The sequence below is a fragment of the Brachyhypopomus gauderio genome, chromosome 1 (genome assembly GCF_052324685.1).
Source record: "Brachyhypopomus gauderio isolate BG-103 chromosome 1, BGAUD_0.2, whole genome shotgun sequence".
Classification (NCBI taxonomy): Eukaryota; Metazoa; Chordata; class Actinopteri; order Gymnotiformes; family Hypopomidae; genus Brachyhypopomus; species Brachyhypopomus gauderio.
This window is the reverse complement of record NC_135211.1, coordinates 25,852,535-25,872,251: the sequence shown is the minus strand read 5'-3', so window position 1 is coordinate 25,872,251 and position 19,717 is coordinate 25,852,535. Positions and strand designations below refer to the sequence as shown.

General features: G+C 42.4%; 2 protein-coding genes across 5 annotated transcripts; both read right to left on the bottom strand.

Annotated features, from left to right (window-relative positions):
• Positions 1-314: 314 nt before the first annotated feature.
• Positions 315-3,552, bottom strand: LOC143514443 (uncharacterized). 3 transcript variants are annotated; one of them, XM_077005660.1, is made up of 5 exons: positions 3,356-3,552; positions 1,997-2,089; positions 1,539-1,593; positions 1,360-1,442; positions 315-1,251 (listed from the first exon to the last, which is right to left on the bottom strand). In XM_077005660.1, exons 1-5 carry the CDS (start codon positions 3,404-3,406, stop codon positions 1,171-1,173), a joined length of 363 nt encoding a protein of 120 aa, XP_076861775.1. In that variant the 5' UTR covers positions 3,407-3,552; the 3' UTR covers positions 315-1,170. The 3 variants fall into 3 exon arrangements, with proteins under 3 accessions (XP_076861775.1, XP_076861757.1, XP_076861767.1); XM_077005642.1 differs by having other exon boundaries at positions 1,360-1,448; positions 3,356-3,551; XM_077005652.1 differs by having other exon boundaries at positions 1,360-1,445; positions 3,356-3,548.
• Positions 3,553-12,446: 8,894 nt separating this feature from the next.
• odad1 (outer dynein arm docking complex subunit 1) lies at positions 12,447-19,691 on the bottom strand. 2 transcript variants are annotated; one of them, XM_077005559.1, is made up of 15 exons: positions 19,620-19,691; positions 18,680-18,778; positions 18,268-18,367; positions 17,936-18,125; positions 17,383-17,508; positions 16,018-16,131; positions 15,861-15,928; positions 15,524-15,708; positions 15,173-15,301; positions 14,865-14,947; positions 14,581-14,749; positions 14,036-14,199; positions 13,247-13,350; positions 13,034-13,124; positions 12,447-12,944 (listed from the first exon to the last, which is right to left on the bottom strand). In XM_077005559.1, exons 2-15 carry the CDS (start codon positions 18,744-18,746, stop codon positions 12,840-12,842), a joined length of 1,695 nt encoding a protein of 564 aa, XP_076861674.1. In that variant the 5' UTR covers positions 18,747-18,778; positions 19,620-19,691; the 3' UTR covers positions 12,447-12,839. The 2 variants fall into 2 exon arrangements, with proteins under 2 accessions (XP_076861674.1, XP_076861663.1); XM_077005548.1 differs by lacking the exon at positions 19,620-19,691 and having other exon boundaries at positions 17,936-18,367; positions 18,680-18,727.
• Between the last annotated feature and the right edge of the window lie 26 nt (positions 19,692-19,717).

Genomic DNA, 19,717 nt, shown 5'->3' with positions numbered 1-19,717 from the left:
CTACTGCACTGTGGGACTCATTTTACTCTGAAAAATTTCCACTAAGCAAAAAGGTGCATGGGTGAAGGATTCTCTTCATCTGAATGTAAATTTCAGAACAGAACATTTGAACCTATGGCAGCGCAGAATAACTATGACCTGAGAGGAGTAAATAAGTCACAGTACAACCATGACCTGAGTGCAGGTGTAAACACCACAGCTGCTTACAGATTCCATGGTTTTACTTTAGGGAAAAAAAACAAAATAAATGACTGCCAAAAAAGTTAAACTGAAATAAATGTTTTCAGTCTTTAGGGATAATGATAGAACACCAGTTTAAAAAGACAAGACTGATTTTATTTATACTCCTGAACCAGAATATACAAAGCAGTGGTCAAAAAGGCAACCAAAACAATCATAAAAAAAAAAAGAAAATTGAATTGCTTAAGAGGACTGAACATCAGTGCCAGCGTGTTGTTCTGTTATGATCCTGCCATCCCCGTACAAAACAAACCGTCCAGACTAAATAAATCAAACTGTACATAAGGATATGAAAAGGTATAATCTTTTCTGGAATGCATATGGAACAAAAGACCAAAAACAATAAGATTTAAGAGGGGTTAATTAACATGACAGAAGCCAGTCAAAAAATAGGACAAGGCATCTTTCTTTTCAACTAGGCGCTGTAACAAGACCCTTTCAATCACGTATGCCTTCTGCCGCTCCAACAGATCAACCAAGCAAGGGATTAACTACTAGCAGCACAGTCAGGATTAAACTCTGTCCATTAGCCCCTGCTTAAAACTTTACCTTTGGTCTTTAGTGAATTAGCTAGCGCTCACAAAAACATCAGAACATGGAGAGAATGGGTACAGCGGCTTTTAAGAGTTATCTGCTGGTCAAAAACAAAACAAAAACTACTCAAACAAAAAGTAGAATATGTGCTTGCAAATTGTTGGACACAATATGAAAGTTTTTACTGTTATTTTATAAAAGGGTCTTAAAATGTTGCTCTTATACCAATAAATAACATCTTACAAAAGGGGAGGAGTCATGTTATAAGCGTCAGTGCAGTGAAGTATTTTGGAAGGGGTGTGTGAGTGGAACCAGAGTGTCTGTAAAATATACGCAGAAGCACACACTCTACTAGGTCAGACGGACCACACAAAGCTGCTTTGGGCAGTAGAGGCTTCAGGCTTGTGCTTCAGCTTCTGTGGACTCTCCGTTCTCCTCAGTTATCTCCGTTTTCTGTTTCTTTGTTTCCACCGACTCCTGAGGATGGAAGAGATGGGGTTTGCTAAGCAACCATGAACCATGTGCATGGTGCCTCTCCTTTAGGAAGGACACACACTGAACAACAAACGGCGTTGGCAATCCCACCTCCTCGTCCGCCGGACGTTTCACTGCCTGTCCATCTGCCTCCTCTTCCGCGGCCTTCTCGACGGCACCCTCCTCCTCTGCAGCTGCTGCTGGTGGTGGTTAACAGATGTTTTGTTTATCTATTTGACTCTAATCAACATTCAACACAACACTAATAACTCAAAGGGTTAATGACTCACGCTCTTCTGCCTCCTTCTCCTCCTTCTTGGTTTCTTCATGAGAAGCACCGTTGGTCTAAGAGGAGAAAATATTTTGTCATAATACAAAACCAACCAACCAACAATGATTTATACACATACACGTATAAACAACTAAATACAATTAAATAACAAGTTGTCCCCCCCCCCCCCACACTCGTATCTTCATTCTGAGTCACTTTCTCGGAAGTGATAATGTACATGACTAACTGTCATATGTTGTGGGAGGATAACTAATGAAATTCCACATTAAACAAGACATCACAGTGTTTTGAGTAAGAAGTGAGAAGCAGAGGCAAACACTATCTCTGCCTCAGCTACATCTGTGGCAGTTCTCAAACCTAAACAAAGAGCGTATAGCAGTGGAGGGGGAGGGGCCATCCAACACCTGCAAGACGGGACAAAAGCAGTGGTGCTGGGGAAACCCGCGTGTCACTCACCGCTGTTTCGCTGCCATTGGCAGGTGCGTCCCCGTTGCCGTTCTCTTTAGCAACCTCAACCTCTTCTACAACATCTTTTTTTTCCTTCAGGTCCTAAAAATACAGTTACAACGGTCATTTGAAAGAAACAAAACCATATTCTTGCAAACATGTGGTATTAGTTTATTAAACCTTTATAGGGGTGTTGTAGGCTAGTGGTATTATTTTCAGCTTTGAATCAGAAACTGAGTGGACGCTTATTTCCTCCATCTCGCTCTCCGCCCACAAGGAGCATCAACGTCATAACCACAGACCACACAAACGCTGGCGCAGAGCCTAGCGAAATGAGCTGTGCTAGCTAGGACGACTAGCTATTTAACTACCTATCTTAACTAGAAAAGGTCATGCAAAATTACGAAAAGGTCACCAATCGTGAAAACGGTCGATTATTCTTTAAAAATTTATAGGTTTTCGTGTCCTGTTCGAAATCTTGGAATATTTTAGAGTGACCTGGGTGACGAGACAAATAGCTTTAACTGCTAATTTCTCATATATATTCAACTATAATCGTTGTTAAAAATATATAACATTTCGGATATCTTTCGTCGTACACGATAACCGGTGAACTAACGTTACGATTTTTCCACCATTCAATCAAACCCGCCTGGCCATATGCACCGAAACGCATCTCTTCTTCCACACATGCGGCGCGTGCCCGAGTTGGAGACAAAAGACGCGTGGCCATAGGGAACAGCGCTGAGCGCGCGCTCTCAAACACACCGATTCCCGCCCATTCAACAGGGATCACTGCACTTTACAAAAGAATCCGTAAAAAAAATCCTCTTTATTTCGTCTTCCATCTCTAACTGACGACGTTCAACGTTTTGAGGCCAAAGCAAAAATTATCTCGAATTCCTTAGAAATATATAAAAATAAATATAAACACGTTTCCATTCAATATTCCTTTAATAATTTGGATAAATATAAGGGTTATTGTAGAATACATAGACACGTCTAAACGGGCAATGCCGTGAGCCAGAGAGATACCACGCTCGCTAGCGAGCTAACGTTAGCTAGGCAAGATTTCGGTTACGCTGACAGGATTTCCTAAGACATCTGCAAGCTAGGTAGCTGATAATGAAACGGTTTAGCTAGCTAGGTAACGTTAGCTAGCTAGCAGTTAACATACCGCAATGCCAGCTAACGTTGCTGTCCCTGACCGTAGGATACATCCTTCTATTTCGTACCGTTAATTTTACAATTTACTATTTCACTACACAGAGAAAAACGTTTGAACTAAAGTCATCGTATATCATGGTTAACCTAATATAACGTTAGTTCCATTTTCTTATTATTTGATTTTTTTCTTCCTAAACTTACCTTTGCGGTAATCTCTGAGGCGGTGGTCGTATCTACAGCAGTATCGGCCATGGTTGCTTATGTGTTGAGAATAAGAGTGAAAATAATTAAAAAGTTGTGGTGAAAATGACCACCGTGTTACAGGATGAGGTAGGATGCAGGAGACGTGAGGAAGGAGAGTGAATCAAAAACGCCTCAACCTGAGAACTGAGAGCCGTGCCTGTGACGGCGCTGCCCGCTCTCATAGTTGATTGGATAGGAGAACGCATCAAAATATTTCAGAGTCTATTATTGGAGAAGGTAACGTTACATCGCTTTAAAGCCCGCCTCAACGCTCCTCCCCCTGAAAATTGGTCGTCGTCTTCCCATTGGTGAAATATTACATGTTGGCGTTTACCCGGTCTTTTACAAAACGCGCTGGTGTCCGTGCATGTTTGTCTCCTTCAGGGACTAGTCAGGTAAATATTAGTCACGTATAATGTAACATTATGTTGTCATCATGTTTGTTTGGTCGTCGGGTGATTAAAGCAATGTCCATGTAAACATCATTTAGGTTACAGCTTATACTTAAACAATATAAAAATCTCTCTTTTTGTGTTCTTTCTTTGTTACTATATATATTTAACTGATTTAAGTGCCGCTTATTTTATGAAGCAACTGCATTAGTATTTGCACAATCCTGCCTGTGATGAGTTTATGCTATTGAGTCTACATGCACAGACCAAACAACTGTGGTCTCTTTGTTTACAGCCACTGTTTCATTAGCATGTTGTGTGTAAAGGCTATTGTGACACAAATAGGGTCACACCAGACAGCTGTTCTGCTCCAATGAGACGCCACACGTCCATGCTATCCTCCCTCAACCAGTCCATGCCAAAGTCACCTCCCCTAGAACATTATTAGAGACAGTGATGTCTCCGTTCCTTCGCCTGGTTCTATGCCAGAGCAAAAGCAGCCTACTTGTAGCACAAGGACAATTTCATTGGGCTCGCTGTCATTTGACTCCACGTCCTCTCTGCTGTACACAGATGGTGTGGGGTTGTAGTAGTTATGGTAATCTCTGTGAGGTCAAGCACACTTTGTTTCAACAGTATGGATATTTTTCAGGATATAGAATCTTTGGTTTAGATTTCACAGACTAACAAGTATTTTGGCCAATGCAAAAAACGTTTTGAGATGAAAACATCTCAGGATTCTGCATGCATAATTAGTTCATACATACATATTTACACATGCATAAATAGTATACATGCTATACATACACATCTATAGTATATAGTATGGGAAAGTGATACAAAGGGGAATTGAGCCTTTTTTGTGTTAGGAGACATTCAACATTGAAGAATCATCAATGGACTCATTTTGATCACCTACTGAGGATTTTACTAGCTTTTATCATGTTAGGAATTAACAATGTAAACCTTGTACATTCAAAGTAAGAGGTAACTAGCTCTTTGGCTTTTCAAACTTGTGGCTACAACTCAAATATTTCCCCACCATCTTAACAAAGCTCAAAAATCATGAAATGAAATGCTTTCAGGGACCTGCCAAAGATGATCACAGGTTTTTTACAAAGAAAAGAATATAATTTTGGCAGTTGAGTGTTGGTTGTAATGACACACAGAGATGAAAGCCTGTGATGGGGTAGATGTATTCTGAACTGGTAGGCAAGCACAGAGCCTTGCGCTTTGTAAGTGGGCACAGATCTACATGTGAAGAGGGCGGCATTTAGGACTGTAGCAAGAGATGAATTAAATCACATAAAGCCTCTTGTTTATCCTCAGACATAAACCGAGTGGAACATGTTCTGTACACAGAGAGGCTCTTTCATTTAGGGAATGAAGAACATGTGTGCAGCGCAGCACACTGAGGCAGCCGTCTGCGGGATGAGGGCAGCCGCCTGTTTGCCGCACAGATCCAGACAAGTAGCAGTCCGTTTGGAGAAGAAAAAGCAGAACTCAGCTCCAAGTATTACTCACTCACTGCCCGTGGAAAATGGAACACTGAGAGGATGGAGGCTTTGTTAGGTCATTTCCTGTAGTGCTTTTCCTTCAGTATATCCACAGCCTGTCTACTAGCTCGATTAGTTTCCATGGATACTGGATCACATCCAAATAATCGCCTGCTGGTCTTTAGTGGTGGAGTTTTTTTTTTTATGATGACGATGATGATGATGATGATGATGATGAGTGAGGAGTTGAGAATGTGTGTATTTGCTGAGGTAGGGCTAAGAGGGGAAAACAGAATTCCCTTATTCATAGGTGATCTACTATTAGAGGCTTACATCAGTTAGAGCATCCATATTGTTTCTACTACCAAATATCCCATTTTTTTGCTTGAATGTTGCCTATTATACAGTACGATGAAATGCTGCATGATTAAATTCTCAATTTAAAATTTGACTCAGTAGTCATATTTACTCAGTAGTCTTATTTACATTGCTCTGTGCACAGAATGAAATGTTACCCATTAAAACCAGCACATCCATAAAACTGCCCAAAACCTGAGGACAAGTTTTTAAAGTCCATTGTCCATGTTTTCCCTGAAATAGATCAAAACCTGGATTAGACATTTCACTGGACAATTACCTACGAGCATCTGCAAACAGCTGGACTCTGGATTCTGTGTCTACTGGAAGAATTAGCATGGACAGGGTTGTGTTACAGAACGTCACATTGGCTGTGTACGACATCATGAAAGAAAGTTGTGGCTCACAACAGCAGATATCGCACATCCACAGCTCTGACACATCTTGTCCAGTCTAATGCTGTGCCTATTTATGTAAGTAAGTAAGTAAAATTTTATTTATAGAGCACCTCTCAAGATACAAATCACAAGGTGCTTTACAGGATAAAAGAGAAAAGAAAAATAGTAAAACAGTATCTATATGTATATATAAAATAAAAATATAAAAGAAAACTAAACAAATACAAGCCTAAAAAGATACGTTTTTAACATTTTTTGAAAAGACATCACCAAATCTGCAGTTCTTATAGGCAAGGGGATAGAGTTCCAGAGACGGGGAGATGCTGTTGCAAATGCTCCATCACCCTTAGTTGTCGGCCTTGTGCGCGGTACGGCCAGTAAAAATGTATCACCTGACCTCATAGACCTAGGGGGAGTATACACATGCAATAGTTCAGTGATGTAACTTGGGGCTTGACCATGTAAACTTTTGTACGTCAGGACCAAAATTTTGTATTGTATTCTTAATTTAATGTGTATGCTAGTTTTCCTAAATTGATGTTTGGAATTTATTGACTGTATCATTCAGGATCATAGAGTATGAAGTCCAGGCAACCAAATGGCACCCTGGGTGCACAATAACCTAAACCTGAGTTAGGCCATATTTCCCGGACAACCTTGAAATTTTCTCATCCGACATTAAGTCTGCCATGTCCCCTTGGGCAATACAAGAGAGCAGTTCACAATTACACCTTGGTCTGGAGACAAAGGGTGAAACCTGACCCATGGAATGTTACAGCGTCAAGGGGAGGGCCGTTCTGAAGTCAGAGGTCATGATTTAGAAGGAAAGGGGTCAGAATAATTGGGAAAACCACAGTGCATTCAGTTCAAACACTGCCTCAACGAGAAACCTTTTAGTACACATGTGATAGGTACCACACACTGATGCACCACATACTTCAACTATACAATGCCATCAAAGCAGTGGTTGAGTATATTTAATTTATTCCATTTAATTGTGACCCCTTCATGCCACTCCTTGGTTGATAATGCTTTAATTTGTGAACACAGGTCAGCCTTATTTCCTGTCTAAGCAGATACAGACATCTAAATTTAAGCTAATGTGGTATGTGGTCACTTAGGTCTAGCCCCTGTTGCCCTGTCCTTAGCCCTGTCCCCAATAGCCCTGTCCCCAATAATGGATGTTCTCTCTTCTCTGCACTGGAAACTATTCATTAGCATAAAAGGACAAGGATTTAAATTATAGTTAGAATGCATCAAAAGTAGAAGCTAAATGCAACATATCAGCATTATCTATATGTGTGGTTATTTTACAATCACCGTGGTAAAAGAACAGATGCCTAACTCTAGAGAATCCTAGAGAACTGTACCCTCAGCCACCCCCACCATCACTTTACCCCACTGGTGGAAATTTCCATTGGTTTGGAGAGAGGCGGGACTTCTCAGCTGAGTCCGCCCACCAGTCCCTCTCTTACCTGCACTCACCACCAAGGCCACTGGCCTGAGTTTCCAAACAGCTTAAACCTCAGCTCTACTCTCTGCAGGCTGCAGCTTGTACACGGCACTGACATTAGGGGTTCTTTCAATTCCAGTGGCCCTGTTTGAACATGCAGCTCTTTGCATTTACAGTTTCAGGCCCTGAGTGTTAGAATATAGCATGACTGCACTGTACTTTGGAATTTGTAGCCTGAAGTGCAACTATGTACCTTTGAAGCCCCAGTCAAAACGCAGAAGCAAGGGGTTTATGACTGCTTGAGTCTTGGTTGTTTGCAGTCTGTCGGGAGGTTTACAGCAGGCCTTGCACAAGGGAATTGCTGGATTGCCTAATAATCCAGATGGCAAATTAGCATTTTTCCCTCTGAGCACCAGATGACTTTTCCCTTTGCATTGCATCTGAAGCTTGTAGACACCACCAAACAAAAAAGTTTTAGTCTTAGAGCTTCACTATTTAGATGTTTCCATTTTTGCATTGAGCTTGCATTGTAAAGGGGGCAGGTGTTATGTTGTGTTAGGAGATAAACCCACAAGCTCTTTTGTATCCCCAGTAATGTTGTGTGTGTGTGCATTTGTGCCTTTATATATAATGTGTGTGTATATCTCTTTGTGTGCAACTGTACACAGCAAGAGAGATCAACATCTTGAAGGGGATATTGAAGCATCACATGAAACAAAGAGAGTTGACATGAAGTATGTGTGCCAACAGACGGCCATAGCGACCTCAGTTCCATTGTAGGGTTTCAACAAAGAGCCATCTGCCTTGCAAACTGCACTAAAATGAGAGCGAGAGAGACAGAGAGAGAGAGGGAGAGAGAGACTCAAGGGACGTGCTGGGGGAAGGGACTTTCAGTGAACACCACAGTCCGTTAAGAGGTCTTGGAGTGTGTGATGAGGTAACTGTGTGTGGTTAAGGGCAAACCAATGAAGTCCTCAAAATTAAGGCCTATATATGGTTAGTAAAATAGAGTACTGTTAAATTTTGAAGTGTCGATTTCCTACATATGGTTCAATAAAAATATTTAACCCTCAAAGTGTCAGGGTTTCATCTTAACTGTTAGCCAGTGTTGATCACAGCACTTTCACATGTGTACATGTGGTACATGCATTCTGTTTTTTACTGGTCATGCATTCTTCCTACTATTAACATGTAATTACGTAGTTCTTGAAATTCAGCATTTCATAACAAACTTTAGCAGAGTCGGTGCTGAAAGATCAAAGTCATTATTGTAAGGGTTGTCTATAAATATCAAGAGTTTTAGATTTTGTGTCGTATGGATTTATTAATTGAATTCGAATACTTTTTAATAAAGCTTATATGAGAGCCTGTCATAGCTAAATGTTTTTGTAATGCCAATTATTAATTTACTTGGATACAAAAAGTATATTTTTCAAGCAACATCCAATATTCACTACCTAAATATTTGAACTATACCTGCAACACAAGAAAAAATCAGTTTAAAACTAAAACTACATGTAATTTCATTAAATATATCTATTTCTTTTAAAAGCATTTTGGTAACATTATATTGTCCTTTATTATTTGTCCTAAAAGTAAGAAAAATACATTTAAACAATAAGAAAAAATTATACTGAATTGTTTCCATAGTTTCTTCATAGCTTTAAGAACAGTGCGATTTTACTCATTTCAGAGAGCTTTTCCTGGACAAACTGATAGTTACAAGCAATTTACAGAAGTAGGAAATAAAAGTCTGGCTCAAGGACTCTTACTGATGTAGCATAGAGCATGTGCACAGATGGGGCTTGAATCCCAGTTGATACAACATTGTTACACACAACAAACAGGCAAAAAAGGGGAAAAAATGAGGGAGGTGGGGGGGGGGGGGTCACACTGATTGAGTATCTAGAAATACCTTTTAAGTAACAAATGACCCTTTTTGCCTCTAAGTACTTAATACAGATTAGTTATTTCTAAAATAAAACATTGACGCTTAGAGGTGTAATATTTGATAGAATCTAGAAATCCTGAAAATTTGTGACATACTCAAGACAAGGTTCATTCTTAGCTTCAAAATACAAGATGACATTTGATCATCAAGATCAGCGATCACTCTGAAATCACTGAAATGTTACAAAAGAAAATGCATAAATGTATATGAGTTTACTCTTTTAGTGCAGAAAGGGGTAGACATGGTCTGCTGTATGTGTGTGTGTGTGTGTGTGTGTGTGTGTGTGTATGTGTGTGTGTGTGTGTGTGTGTGTGTGTGTGTTTGTGTGTGTGTGTGTATGTGTGTGTGTGTGTATGTGTGTGTGTGTGTGTGTGTATGTGTGTGTGTGTGTGTGTGTGTGTGTGTATGTGTGTGTGTATGTGTGTGTGTATGTGTGTGTGTATGTGTGTGTGTGTGTATGTGTGTGTGTGTGTATGTGTGTGTGTGTGTATGTATGTGTGTGTGTGTGTATGTGTGTGTGTGTGTATGTGTGTGTGTGTATGTGTGTGTGTGTGTGTGTATGTGTGTGTGTGTGTGTGTGTGTGTATGTGTGTGTGTGTATGTGTGTGTGTGTGAATGTGTGTGTGTGTGTGTATGTGTGTGTGTGTGTGTGTGTGTGTGTGTGTGTATGTGTGTGTGTGTGTGTGTGTGTGTGTGTGTGTGTGTGTGTGTGTGGTGGCAGTAGTGATTGAGAAAGCTGTTTCTAGTGTAGAGGATGTTTTCTAGTGTATTCCCTTCACTTCACCAGTACAACATTTAACAATGAACAATCCTGGTTTCCTCCCATTTCTATTAATAAGGGAGTTCTGAAAAGATTCGTCTCTCACAGAAGTACTACGATTTCTTGTAGAATGTACCGGTAATGTAGTTCTATTTTCAACCTTTCTGTCTATAACGTCTATACCACGTCTATATGCAATTTAGTCTGTATATGACTACACTGTTACAACCTAAGAGGACTTTTCATCAAATGAACTAGACCATCACGAACCGCTCAGGGAACTGTGGACTTCATATCAAATAGGGAAACTGTATAAAGTCATGAGCTGTCCAGGATAAACTTCAACTACATCACACATGTCTGAAATACATTCTATACCTTTATGATACCGGTTAGCATGTGTTATTTCAATAAGGAATAGACTGAAACCATCAAGAATGATTACTATAACACTAAGACCCTGCGAATGATTGCCTAGCAACAGAGGTCTCTTATCTGCTACGTTTTAAATCTTTGCTGAATTACTATTACTGCCATCTAGCGGAGGGAGTGAAGTCTGGCGCTGCACTTCATAACCTTCAGAAAAGAGTCGATGTCCTGAGCGCAAACTCGATAGTCTTCGAAAATCCCGCTGAGTGATATCAGTAAGTCACGTGATGGCGAATGGCGCGCGCAAAGTGCAGTGACAATGGATCATTCATGCGTGGTAAAAACCAATGCAAATGAATGTTTAACCCAGATAAGATAAAAAAGAAGAAAAACACCCTGATTGATTTAGCCAGTGGTCAACCTCTACAGACCTCACTTTTCAACAGAAAACAGAAGATATTAAACTTGAGGGTTGCAAATGAAGGTCCCGCGGTCAGGAATCACGGTGTAGTTTAGAGAAATAAAAAATTGTTGGCGCTCTTCCAACTAAAATAAACAGGCGCGCGGTAGCGTGCTGGGTATGGAGAGAAAACACTGTCCAGACATTGCACACAGAAGGACCCCGGCTCGAAGGCCTACAAAGAAATCCAGAATTGTCTTACAGAGAAATATTGTTAGGTTTTTATCTTTTCGATCTATCACACACATGTGACGTCTTAGAAGCATTTAAGAAAAATGCTGCGTTTGGACAAAACAAAAGCGAAAGGGAAAAAAACGTATTCCGTTTATGGACTGACAAGTTCACACCGCTAAACAAGAACCATGTGAACTATGTGTGCCTGAATGCTTTAATTAAACAAGTCTACATGTCAAGGATCACTCTGGGGAGAAATAAATGACAGAAAGCACCTGATTAAAAGGCAACAGGATCTGTGTGTGTCAGGATAAGGTAGCTGAGATAGGGAGAAACAAACGAGCAGGATATAGTGCAGTTTGGGTGGCTGAGATAAGGGCGCGTGGGTGAACGGGCGCGCGGTGAGCGTGCGACCTCGTGCAAGTGCGTGCTTGTGGAAGTACGAACAGAAAAACGCAATTAACGGTTTACAGGTTTAGTTTCTCGTACGCCATGACGTCATACGCGCTGCCGGTTGGGGAGGGCGAGTCACGTTAACGGGTGACAGGCACGACGCACGTAGGCTAGCGGAGAGAGGGGGACGAACTGGATGAAGACACAGAATAAAAGATGGAGTATGGTTTGCACACGGGGACCAGGCGTTTGTGTGTGTGGGGGGGGGGGGGGGGGTCTAGACAGAAAACGGTAAAAGTGGTAGTGGGCCGAGTCAGCTGTTGCTCTGGGCTCGAGCGCTTTGTGATTGGCTCAGTTGCCGCAGTGTGGGCGACCTGGCGGCGGTCAGGAGGAGGAAATGAGCCTGTTGTGATAAGGGGGGGCGGGGAGAGGGTTGCCGAGGCAACGCAATGTGCCGTGTGCATAAGACGTTTCTCTAGACGTGGAGGGGGGTTAAGAGAGGGGTCAAATTTCAAAGCAGGCGAACATCCATTCTGTCTTATCTGTGCTGATCCGTTTTCACAGGCACAAAGCGAGGAAGGAAGCGGCGTGTTAAATGAACTCCATATTTACTATAAGTTGTACTGCGACGTACATAATTACTTTATCAAACTTCCTTGTTTACTGTGATCACGATTATTACTATACATGGAATTTGCGGTTTTTACTTTCACGCACGCGCTCACCCCCCATCCCCCCGGGCGTGTGATTCCCGGCGCTGACCTACACGTGCGCCGTTCGGTTAGCGTCGCCGGGACCCCTCGTTGACCTCAGCGAGGCCTTTGGCGGAAGCTGTAGGCTGTAGTCTCAACATTACTTAGCCACTTTATTTGAATGCACTGCTTAAAATAGTCATTTGTACGTTTTGTAAATCAGCGGTTATTTTGTGATACAGAAATAGACACACACAAATTACATTGTTTGGAGTAACTGAATGCATTTCACAGAACAATACCAGGAATAAAGGGCTACAATGTCACGAATAGCCTACTGAATAGAGAAACTTGTCTCATGAGAAGTTTAAAATATATGGAGTTTAATAATATATGATAAACTGAACTGACTCAAGAAACGAACTGCCTTTTACACGTGAGAAGAATATAACTGAATATTATAAACGGCAAAGGTATATGCTGACCCCTTCAGCTCTGTTGGTGAACTACAATTTTCAATCATTAAGCACTTTGAACGGTGTGGAGTTTATAGCTCTAGAGACTGGTGTCTTTGGCTTCTGAGAGAGTTGAGTTTGGAAAACTTGTCCTCTCTGCCTCTCTCAGTATAGAGTCCTCCTTCTTTGCGCAGAACCTGCAGAGAGATGTATGCAGACTTCAGACTGCAAGCTGCAACACAAACACAACATTGGAGCATGCGTTTATGTCCTGTATGTTTCTTACAACATTCATGACACGCTGCCGAAGTTCTTCCTGGGTCAAAGGGCGGTCGTCATCGTCTGTGAGCAGTGACTCTTCTGTGTCATTGTCTTCCCTGGAACATTGCATGCACACGCAACACAACTTTATCCTGAAGATTTTATTCACAGCAATTTGGCTTTTAGAAAACAAACATCTTGCTCTCGTCATGCTGTGGTGGAGTGGGTGAGCTCTTACCCAGTACCAGCAGGCTGGATGACAACATCCTCCCTCCGCAGATCTGGATTCTGCCCCAGCAGGAACTGGGCCACCATCTTTGGATCATAATCCTTCTCCAGGTCCTGTAATCACACAGACAGCTTTATCATCTACCAACCTTAATCTACCTAGATCTGTATGTAAGCTAGGTACAAACATTACGGAAATGTAAATATCTGTGGTGACTGTTGAAAATGAATAAACAGAAAACTCTCTGACACCAGCCAACTGCTGGGGGGCCCAGTAGCACCAGCATGCAGTGCACCAATGCCCAGTACAGACGGAGTTGAACCAGCACCTAGTGCAGACAGAGTGGTATCACATGCTGGGAGTGAGTGAGGGGGGATTCATCTCTGTGCTTAGAAACACATTCAGTAAATTACACGTTACAGAAAATGTGACGTGTGAAATCCTCCTGCAGTCTGATACAGTCATACCTGCAACACTCACTACTGTGTCATGGCAAATGTCAGTGCCACTTGGTCCGTTGATGAACAGGGTAGCTGGTGGCTGAGAAATTGTACCAGGTATCAGATGGATTGCCATCTGTCTACCTCTTACACTTACCTACAAGGCTTCTTAGGCAGGCGTAAGAACAGGTACAGGGCAGGTGAACCAGTACACGGCCAGTAAGAACAGGTACAGGGCAGGTGAACCAGTACACGGCCAGTAAGAACAGGTACTGGGCAGGTGTTTCTATTAATGTAGTCACTGAGTGAAGAAGGCAGACTGGTGTGGAGTGTGCTGGTGTTTTCATGGCTGTGGGACCTTAGAGTTGAGGAAGGCCTGTAGGGTCAGAAGCTGGCTGGCCTTCTGCTCCACCAGGCTGAGGCAACTCATGATGCCGGCATCTCTGATCCTGGACGAAGAGTCTAGCCAGTCTTCCACCAAGGCACGTTCGCAGTGGATCTGAACGAAGATTCTGCTCACTCCTACAACACAGAGGTTCTTGTTTCATTCCTCTGGGATGTCTGGTCAGACCAGACGTGTGTTTTGCTGAACTGGTTGGCATTCCTCAAAGACTAGATTTAGAACTTCTACATTAAGAGTATATTCTTGCAGTATAAAGGATAAAGGAACACATCACCCCAAAATGCTAATGCACTAATGAATGCCAACTAAAAGCACATAGAAGGAACATGAAAATGAGATCATTTAAATCTATTACTACTAGCTTACATTAATTATTAGCAATGTGAACGTGAGATGTGGGTTCTTGATCCTCTGACATGATCTTACAGGGGCAACAGCACATGCGGTAAACGCAGCATGCACCATAGTGCTCTGTTGATCCTGTTTACATTTGCACACACCTGTCTTGATCTGATCGAGGACTTTGCTGATGGCGCTGGCCTGGGACTCACACTCCAGAGCCTCAGTCTCCACCTCACGCTGCTGCTGCTCCACCTGCCTCCGAGCTGCGTGATGCTCCTCTGCCTGTCGCAGGCCCTCCACACGCAACCTCTCCATCTCCTCTTTGATCTGACTCGGCATTGATTGACAGGCACAACATTGGTGAGAAACCCTGAGAGGGGGGGGGGGGGGGGGGGGGGGGTTGTAGGAAGGTCATAGGTTGCAGGTGTGTAGAGTGACTGACCTGGTTAATTTCATCCCGTATCATCTCAGCTTGCGTATTCTGCTCATTGACGTAGTTGAAGAGAGCAAAGTTCTTATCTTCAACTGCAAAGAGAGAAGATATTATGCCACAAGTTTAGGTTCCTCTCAATAATATATAACTTTTTAAAATCTTAATTTTTTGTTTGTTTACAAACTTACAACAATGATAACCAACAACAAGAATTATTATTATTATATCTAATAAAAACCTAAAACCCATGAGCATGACTGTTGCGCGTGTCTATGCTAACTCTGGTGTGTGGACTCCCAGGTGCTGGGTGAACTCACCCTCTAGGAATCGAGTCACCAGCTTTTCCAGATCCTCCTCGCCCGTCACCTTCTGAATACGTTGGAAAACATCATCCAGTGTCTCTACGGTTACCTCCCCAGAATCTGTCCTCCGCTGCTCCTTCATTTCTGCCATCATCATCATCATCATCATCATCACAACCATGTCCATTTTATAATTATATATTCCCAGCAGATCTATGAACCAATGTGACTGTAATTAAAGAGATTAGTAAGCCACAGGAAGCATTGAGAGCCCACACTGATTCCACCCATGTTAGCGTTGTTGGGCAAAGCATGGTCAAGGACTCAGAGGCTTCTGCACACTGGTCACCTTGTCTCACTGGTCACCTTGTCTCCGTCTGAACTCCTGGGTGTCCTGACTGCTCCTTTCGCTGCATTTGGTGGTCATGAACTCTTTGAGGTTCTGCTCATGGGCGATCACCCTCTCCAGTTCCTTCACCTCAGAGCTGTACTGCACAAGGTCTTTAACACCCTTTTCCTTCATCATCATCATTTTCGACTGGGCTTCAAGTCTGAAAAGTGGAACACACAGAATAAGAATAATCTAACCTCGTTCTTATACGCTGGCCGTAACATTTAAAGTGCTCAGTGTCACAGTTCTGCATGTTGCCACAGGGCCTTGGTGGCTTTTTCCTACAAACACAACGGAGTGAATTTCTTTCACCTGGCATCATAAGCTGCTGTCGACGTGCTGATGACCTCACCAATTTCCTTCCGAACGTCCTGCAGCTCCTTAACGTATATAGAAGAGGGTACATTAATCTTCATCTCCCCACTCCTCTACCTCCCCAAACCCTGACACTGCGCCTGAGGCCTCTGACCTTGTTCAGCCTGCGCTGCAGTTGCTGGAAGTTGAGACGCTCCACCCTCAGGGTCTCCAGCTCCTCCCGCAGCTCCCCGTTTCTGGTCAGCTGCTGGTTAAAGCGAACAAGAGCCTGCAGGATACATGCCCACGCAGGTCAGGTGCAAAAAAACCATAACCCCTTTAATAGCAAGTGACCATGAGGATTAGTTCGTGTGGTCTCAAACATATAATGCTGATTCCTCTGGGGTTAAAATAGGTGGACATAATACTTTTTCGCAGGAGTGTAGTGGTGAGGTAATCATGCGCACATGTGAAGTGCTTCTGAGTAGAAGAATATTGATCCCAAACAACAGAGGAAGTGCTGCACCCAAGAGGGAAGACAGAGCTCCATCGCAACCCGCACAGAACAGGGAGTGGAGTCTGATTGAGAGGAATCAGAGCAGTAAAGGCTGTTGTTTGAGAGGAATCAGAAGTTCCATTGTCAGACACTGAAGTCAAAGCAGAGACTGAGTGAATGGTAGAGATGCACTCAAACCTCTATGTCACAGCTGAAGATTACTGGAAGATAGATAACTGGTAATTGGAAAACCTTCACAGAACAGGACAGAAAAAGAGAGCAAGTTCACAGGATACATACCTGAGGTAGCACAGTCACTGACAATAACTAACCCCAAGGCTAACCCTAATCCTTTGCTAAGCATTTAAATAAACAGGTCACATGTAGGAGGTTGCCTGTAGTTCAGCCTGCCGATTACTGATTGACAGCTCATGGCCTCCCTCTAGTGGCAAGTAGCCCACACAGCAGGCGGCCCTATATAATATGGTTTTTAAATGAAAGGTCAGCTCATTATTATTTATTTATATACAAAATTGTCACACTTAAAATATGCATACATTTACCTCCAAAATATATAGTTTGTTTAGAGAAAGGTTTAGTTTTTTAGCACAGTCTATGAGTTTTGTTAATATTTGGCTCAGTTGGCTGTAGTGTGTCAACACTACTCCACCATCTCATACTGTCTTTAATAGATGTGAGTGGACTGCAACAGAAATGAGAGAAGATACAGAGACTCAAAGAATATTTGGATTCAGCATGAAAAATACAAAATACAAAAGTGTTTCAATGTGATTTCAGTGTGATTTCCCAACCAGCTCACTCATTATTAATTTAATATTATTCACAGTAAATTTTTGTATGCAACAAACCAGCCAGTGCAGCACAGAAGTTAATGAGAATCAGCCATTGGGTGCTGATTTCAGACCAGCATTGAATTATCCCACAAACACTTATGTTTACAATTTAAACAGAGAAAACTGATCCTAGAAAAGCACACTGACTATAACAGTTTGCAGAAACAGAAGCCACTGTGTTCCATCTCACCCGGTCTAGTTTGTTCTCCAGCGTGCGCTTGGCCTTCTGGGTGTGCCGCACCAGAGACTTCTGGGTATCTGAGGCGTTAACCTCTGCTTTTCTCAGCTCTGCCAGTTTCTTTTCAACATTCAGTATCTAATGACAACCCACATGCACACACATAACAGCACAGAACTCTGTCTGCTAATAGCATATCATTCCAGATTTTTTCACTTCACTTCAATTCAAGATAATAGCAAAATTCTCTTTATGGAGGTCAGTGGGGTAGAATTAGAACTAGAATTAGAAGGTCAGAGGGATAGAATTACTATAGACTGAGAATACAGGGGAACAAATAAACATGAGGGTGTACATTCGTATGGATGTATAGATCACATATATGTATCAAGCATGTATACATGCCCTCTTAAAATAGACTGAAAAAAAGTCTCATAACAGTATGAGATAAAGGCTAGAACAGATTATCTGTTTCACGTGTGTGTTTGTGTTTGTTCAGTGTTTTGTGTGTGTATGTGTACTCAGTGCTGTATGTGTGTGTTCAGTGTTTAATGTGTCTGCTCACCTCTTTCTCCAGCTCTGCCTGTAGGAGGCGCTGTTGCTGCATGTCCTCCTGCAGCTGGTCGCTGTTGGCAAGGAGCGTGCGGAGCTGCTGGGTGTGTTGGCCAGCACTCAGCCTGTGGACATCACTCTGGGACACACGTAGTCTCTTCTGCAGCTCCGCCTGCTCCTCACGAAGTTTCTCCATCTCCAGACTACAAACATGAAAATACACACTCGCACATACACAGACGCAGACACACACACACACACACACACACACACACACACACACAGTGATTCCCCACGTTTCTGTGATACGGTGTTGGACGGTGGTGAGGAGCGTTTGGCTCTCACCGCTGTTTGCGGAGGAGCTCCTGGGACTGGACGCTGTACGCCTGCCGATCTCCCTCCATGATGCGAAACTGCCTCTGGAGTTTACCCATCTCTGTCTCTGCTGTGGTGCGTTCACACACACACACACACACACACCAAGCTTATTTGACTCAGTCTAGACCAGAGGTGTCAATTCCAGGTTCAGAAAGTAAAAGTCCTCACCAGGATTTTGCTCAAGATTGCTAGATATTCTTCATTAGTGCAATCCAGGTAAAATTAGTGGAATCAACACAATCCAGGAAGCCTGAGCAAAATCCTGGTGAGGACTTTTACTTTCAGAACCTGGAATTGACATCTGGTCTAGACTTGAGTGTTAGTGCAGTAGCCACATTTTTAAAGACAATATATCAATCACATATTTCTCAGTGCATACCGATTCCATCTAAATCCATGTCACTGCTGTCAGTGTGGACGCTTGTTGCTGATCGTCCACGTGGCATGTCGATAGGAAAAAACACGGTAGCTAAAACCACTGTAAAGACAATACATTTTAAATTCACTTGGAAAATCATCGCGCGCATGTGTGTGTCAGAGTCGAAGTCGCACTCCGTCATTACAGCGAGCATACTAGAGGAACGAAAATAAGTGTTGCGTTCTATACAGTTTTGAGCACGCAGAATTAGTGATATTAAAATAGTTTTGAGATGTGATTTTTTTTGCTCAAATAAAGTTTAAATGTCATTCTAAGACTGGAGCTTACATTTTACAGTATTGGCGACAATAGACACAAAATACAGTACGTGGAAGTGGCCGATAATGTGGGACGGAGGACAATAGGAGCTATTGAGGTTATATAAATAACTATCATTCTCCATCTCCTGTCCTTAAAATTATCCTGGTATTGACTCATGGCCTGACTTGGACTCCAGCCTAAAGACTTTTGACGACTTAGACTTGTATTTTGCGACTTTTGAACATCTCAGAGAGATGAGAGAGAGAGAGAGAGAGAGAGAGAGAGAGAGAGGGGTGTTCTGAGGGGGGGGGGGGGGGGGTCCTAGGAAGAAACAGGTATAAACGTAATCATGTGCTAAACCACAGCGACTAATATTGCACAGTCAGAGTCTTTTTTAATATATTTTTTACTGTGTATGACTTTCATCGTGATTTTGTATACTGGAATGACATTAGTTATGCGTTACGCTACATATTCAGGCTAATGCAAACTGGATTCAAAGTAGTTGTTCACAGAGTCAATACACAGCCAGTCTATAGACAGTCAATGCACACACAGACTAAAGCACTTACGACCGTACAAGAAAACGGAATCGCTTTATTGTAAATGTAACATCATCATGAAACGAAAACGACCTTACCTTAACAATGTTGGCAGATTACTCTCCTGTTCCGACACACCAGTCCCAAAGTTGTTAGCAACTGTTTCTAAGCTCAAAAATGTCTACATCCCAAGGGG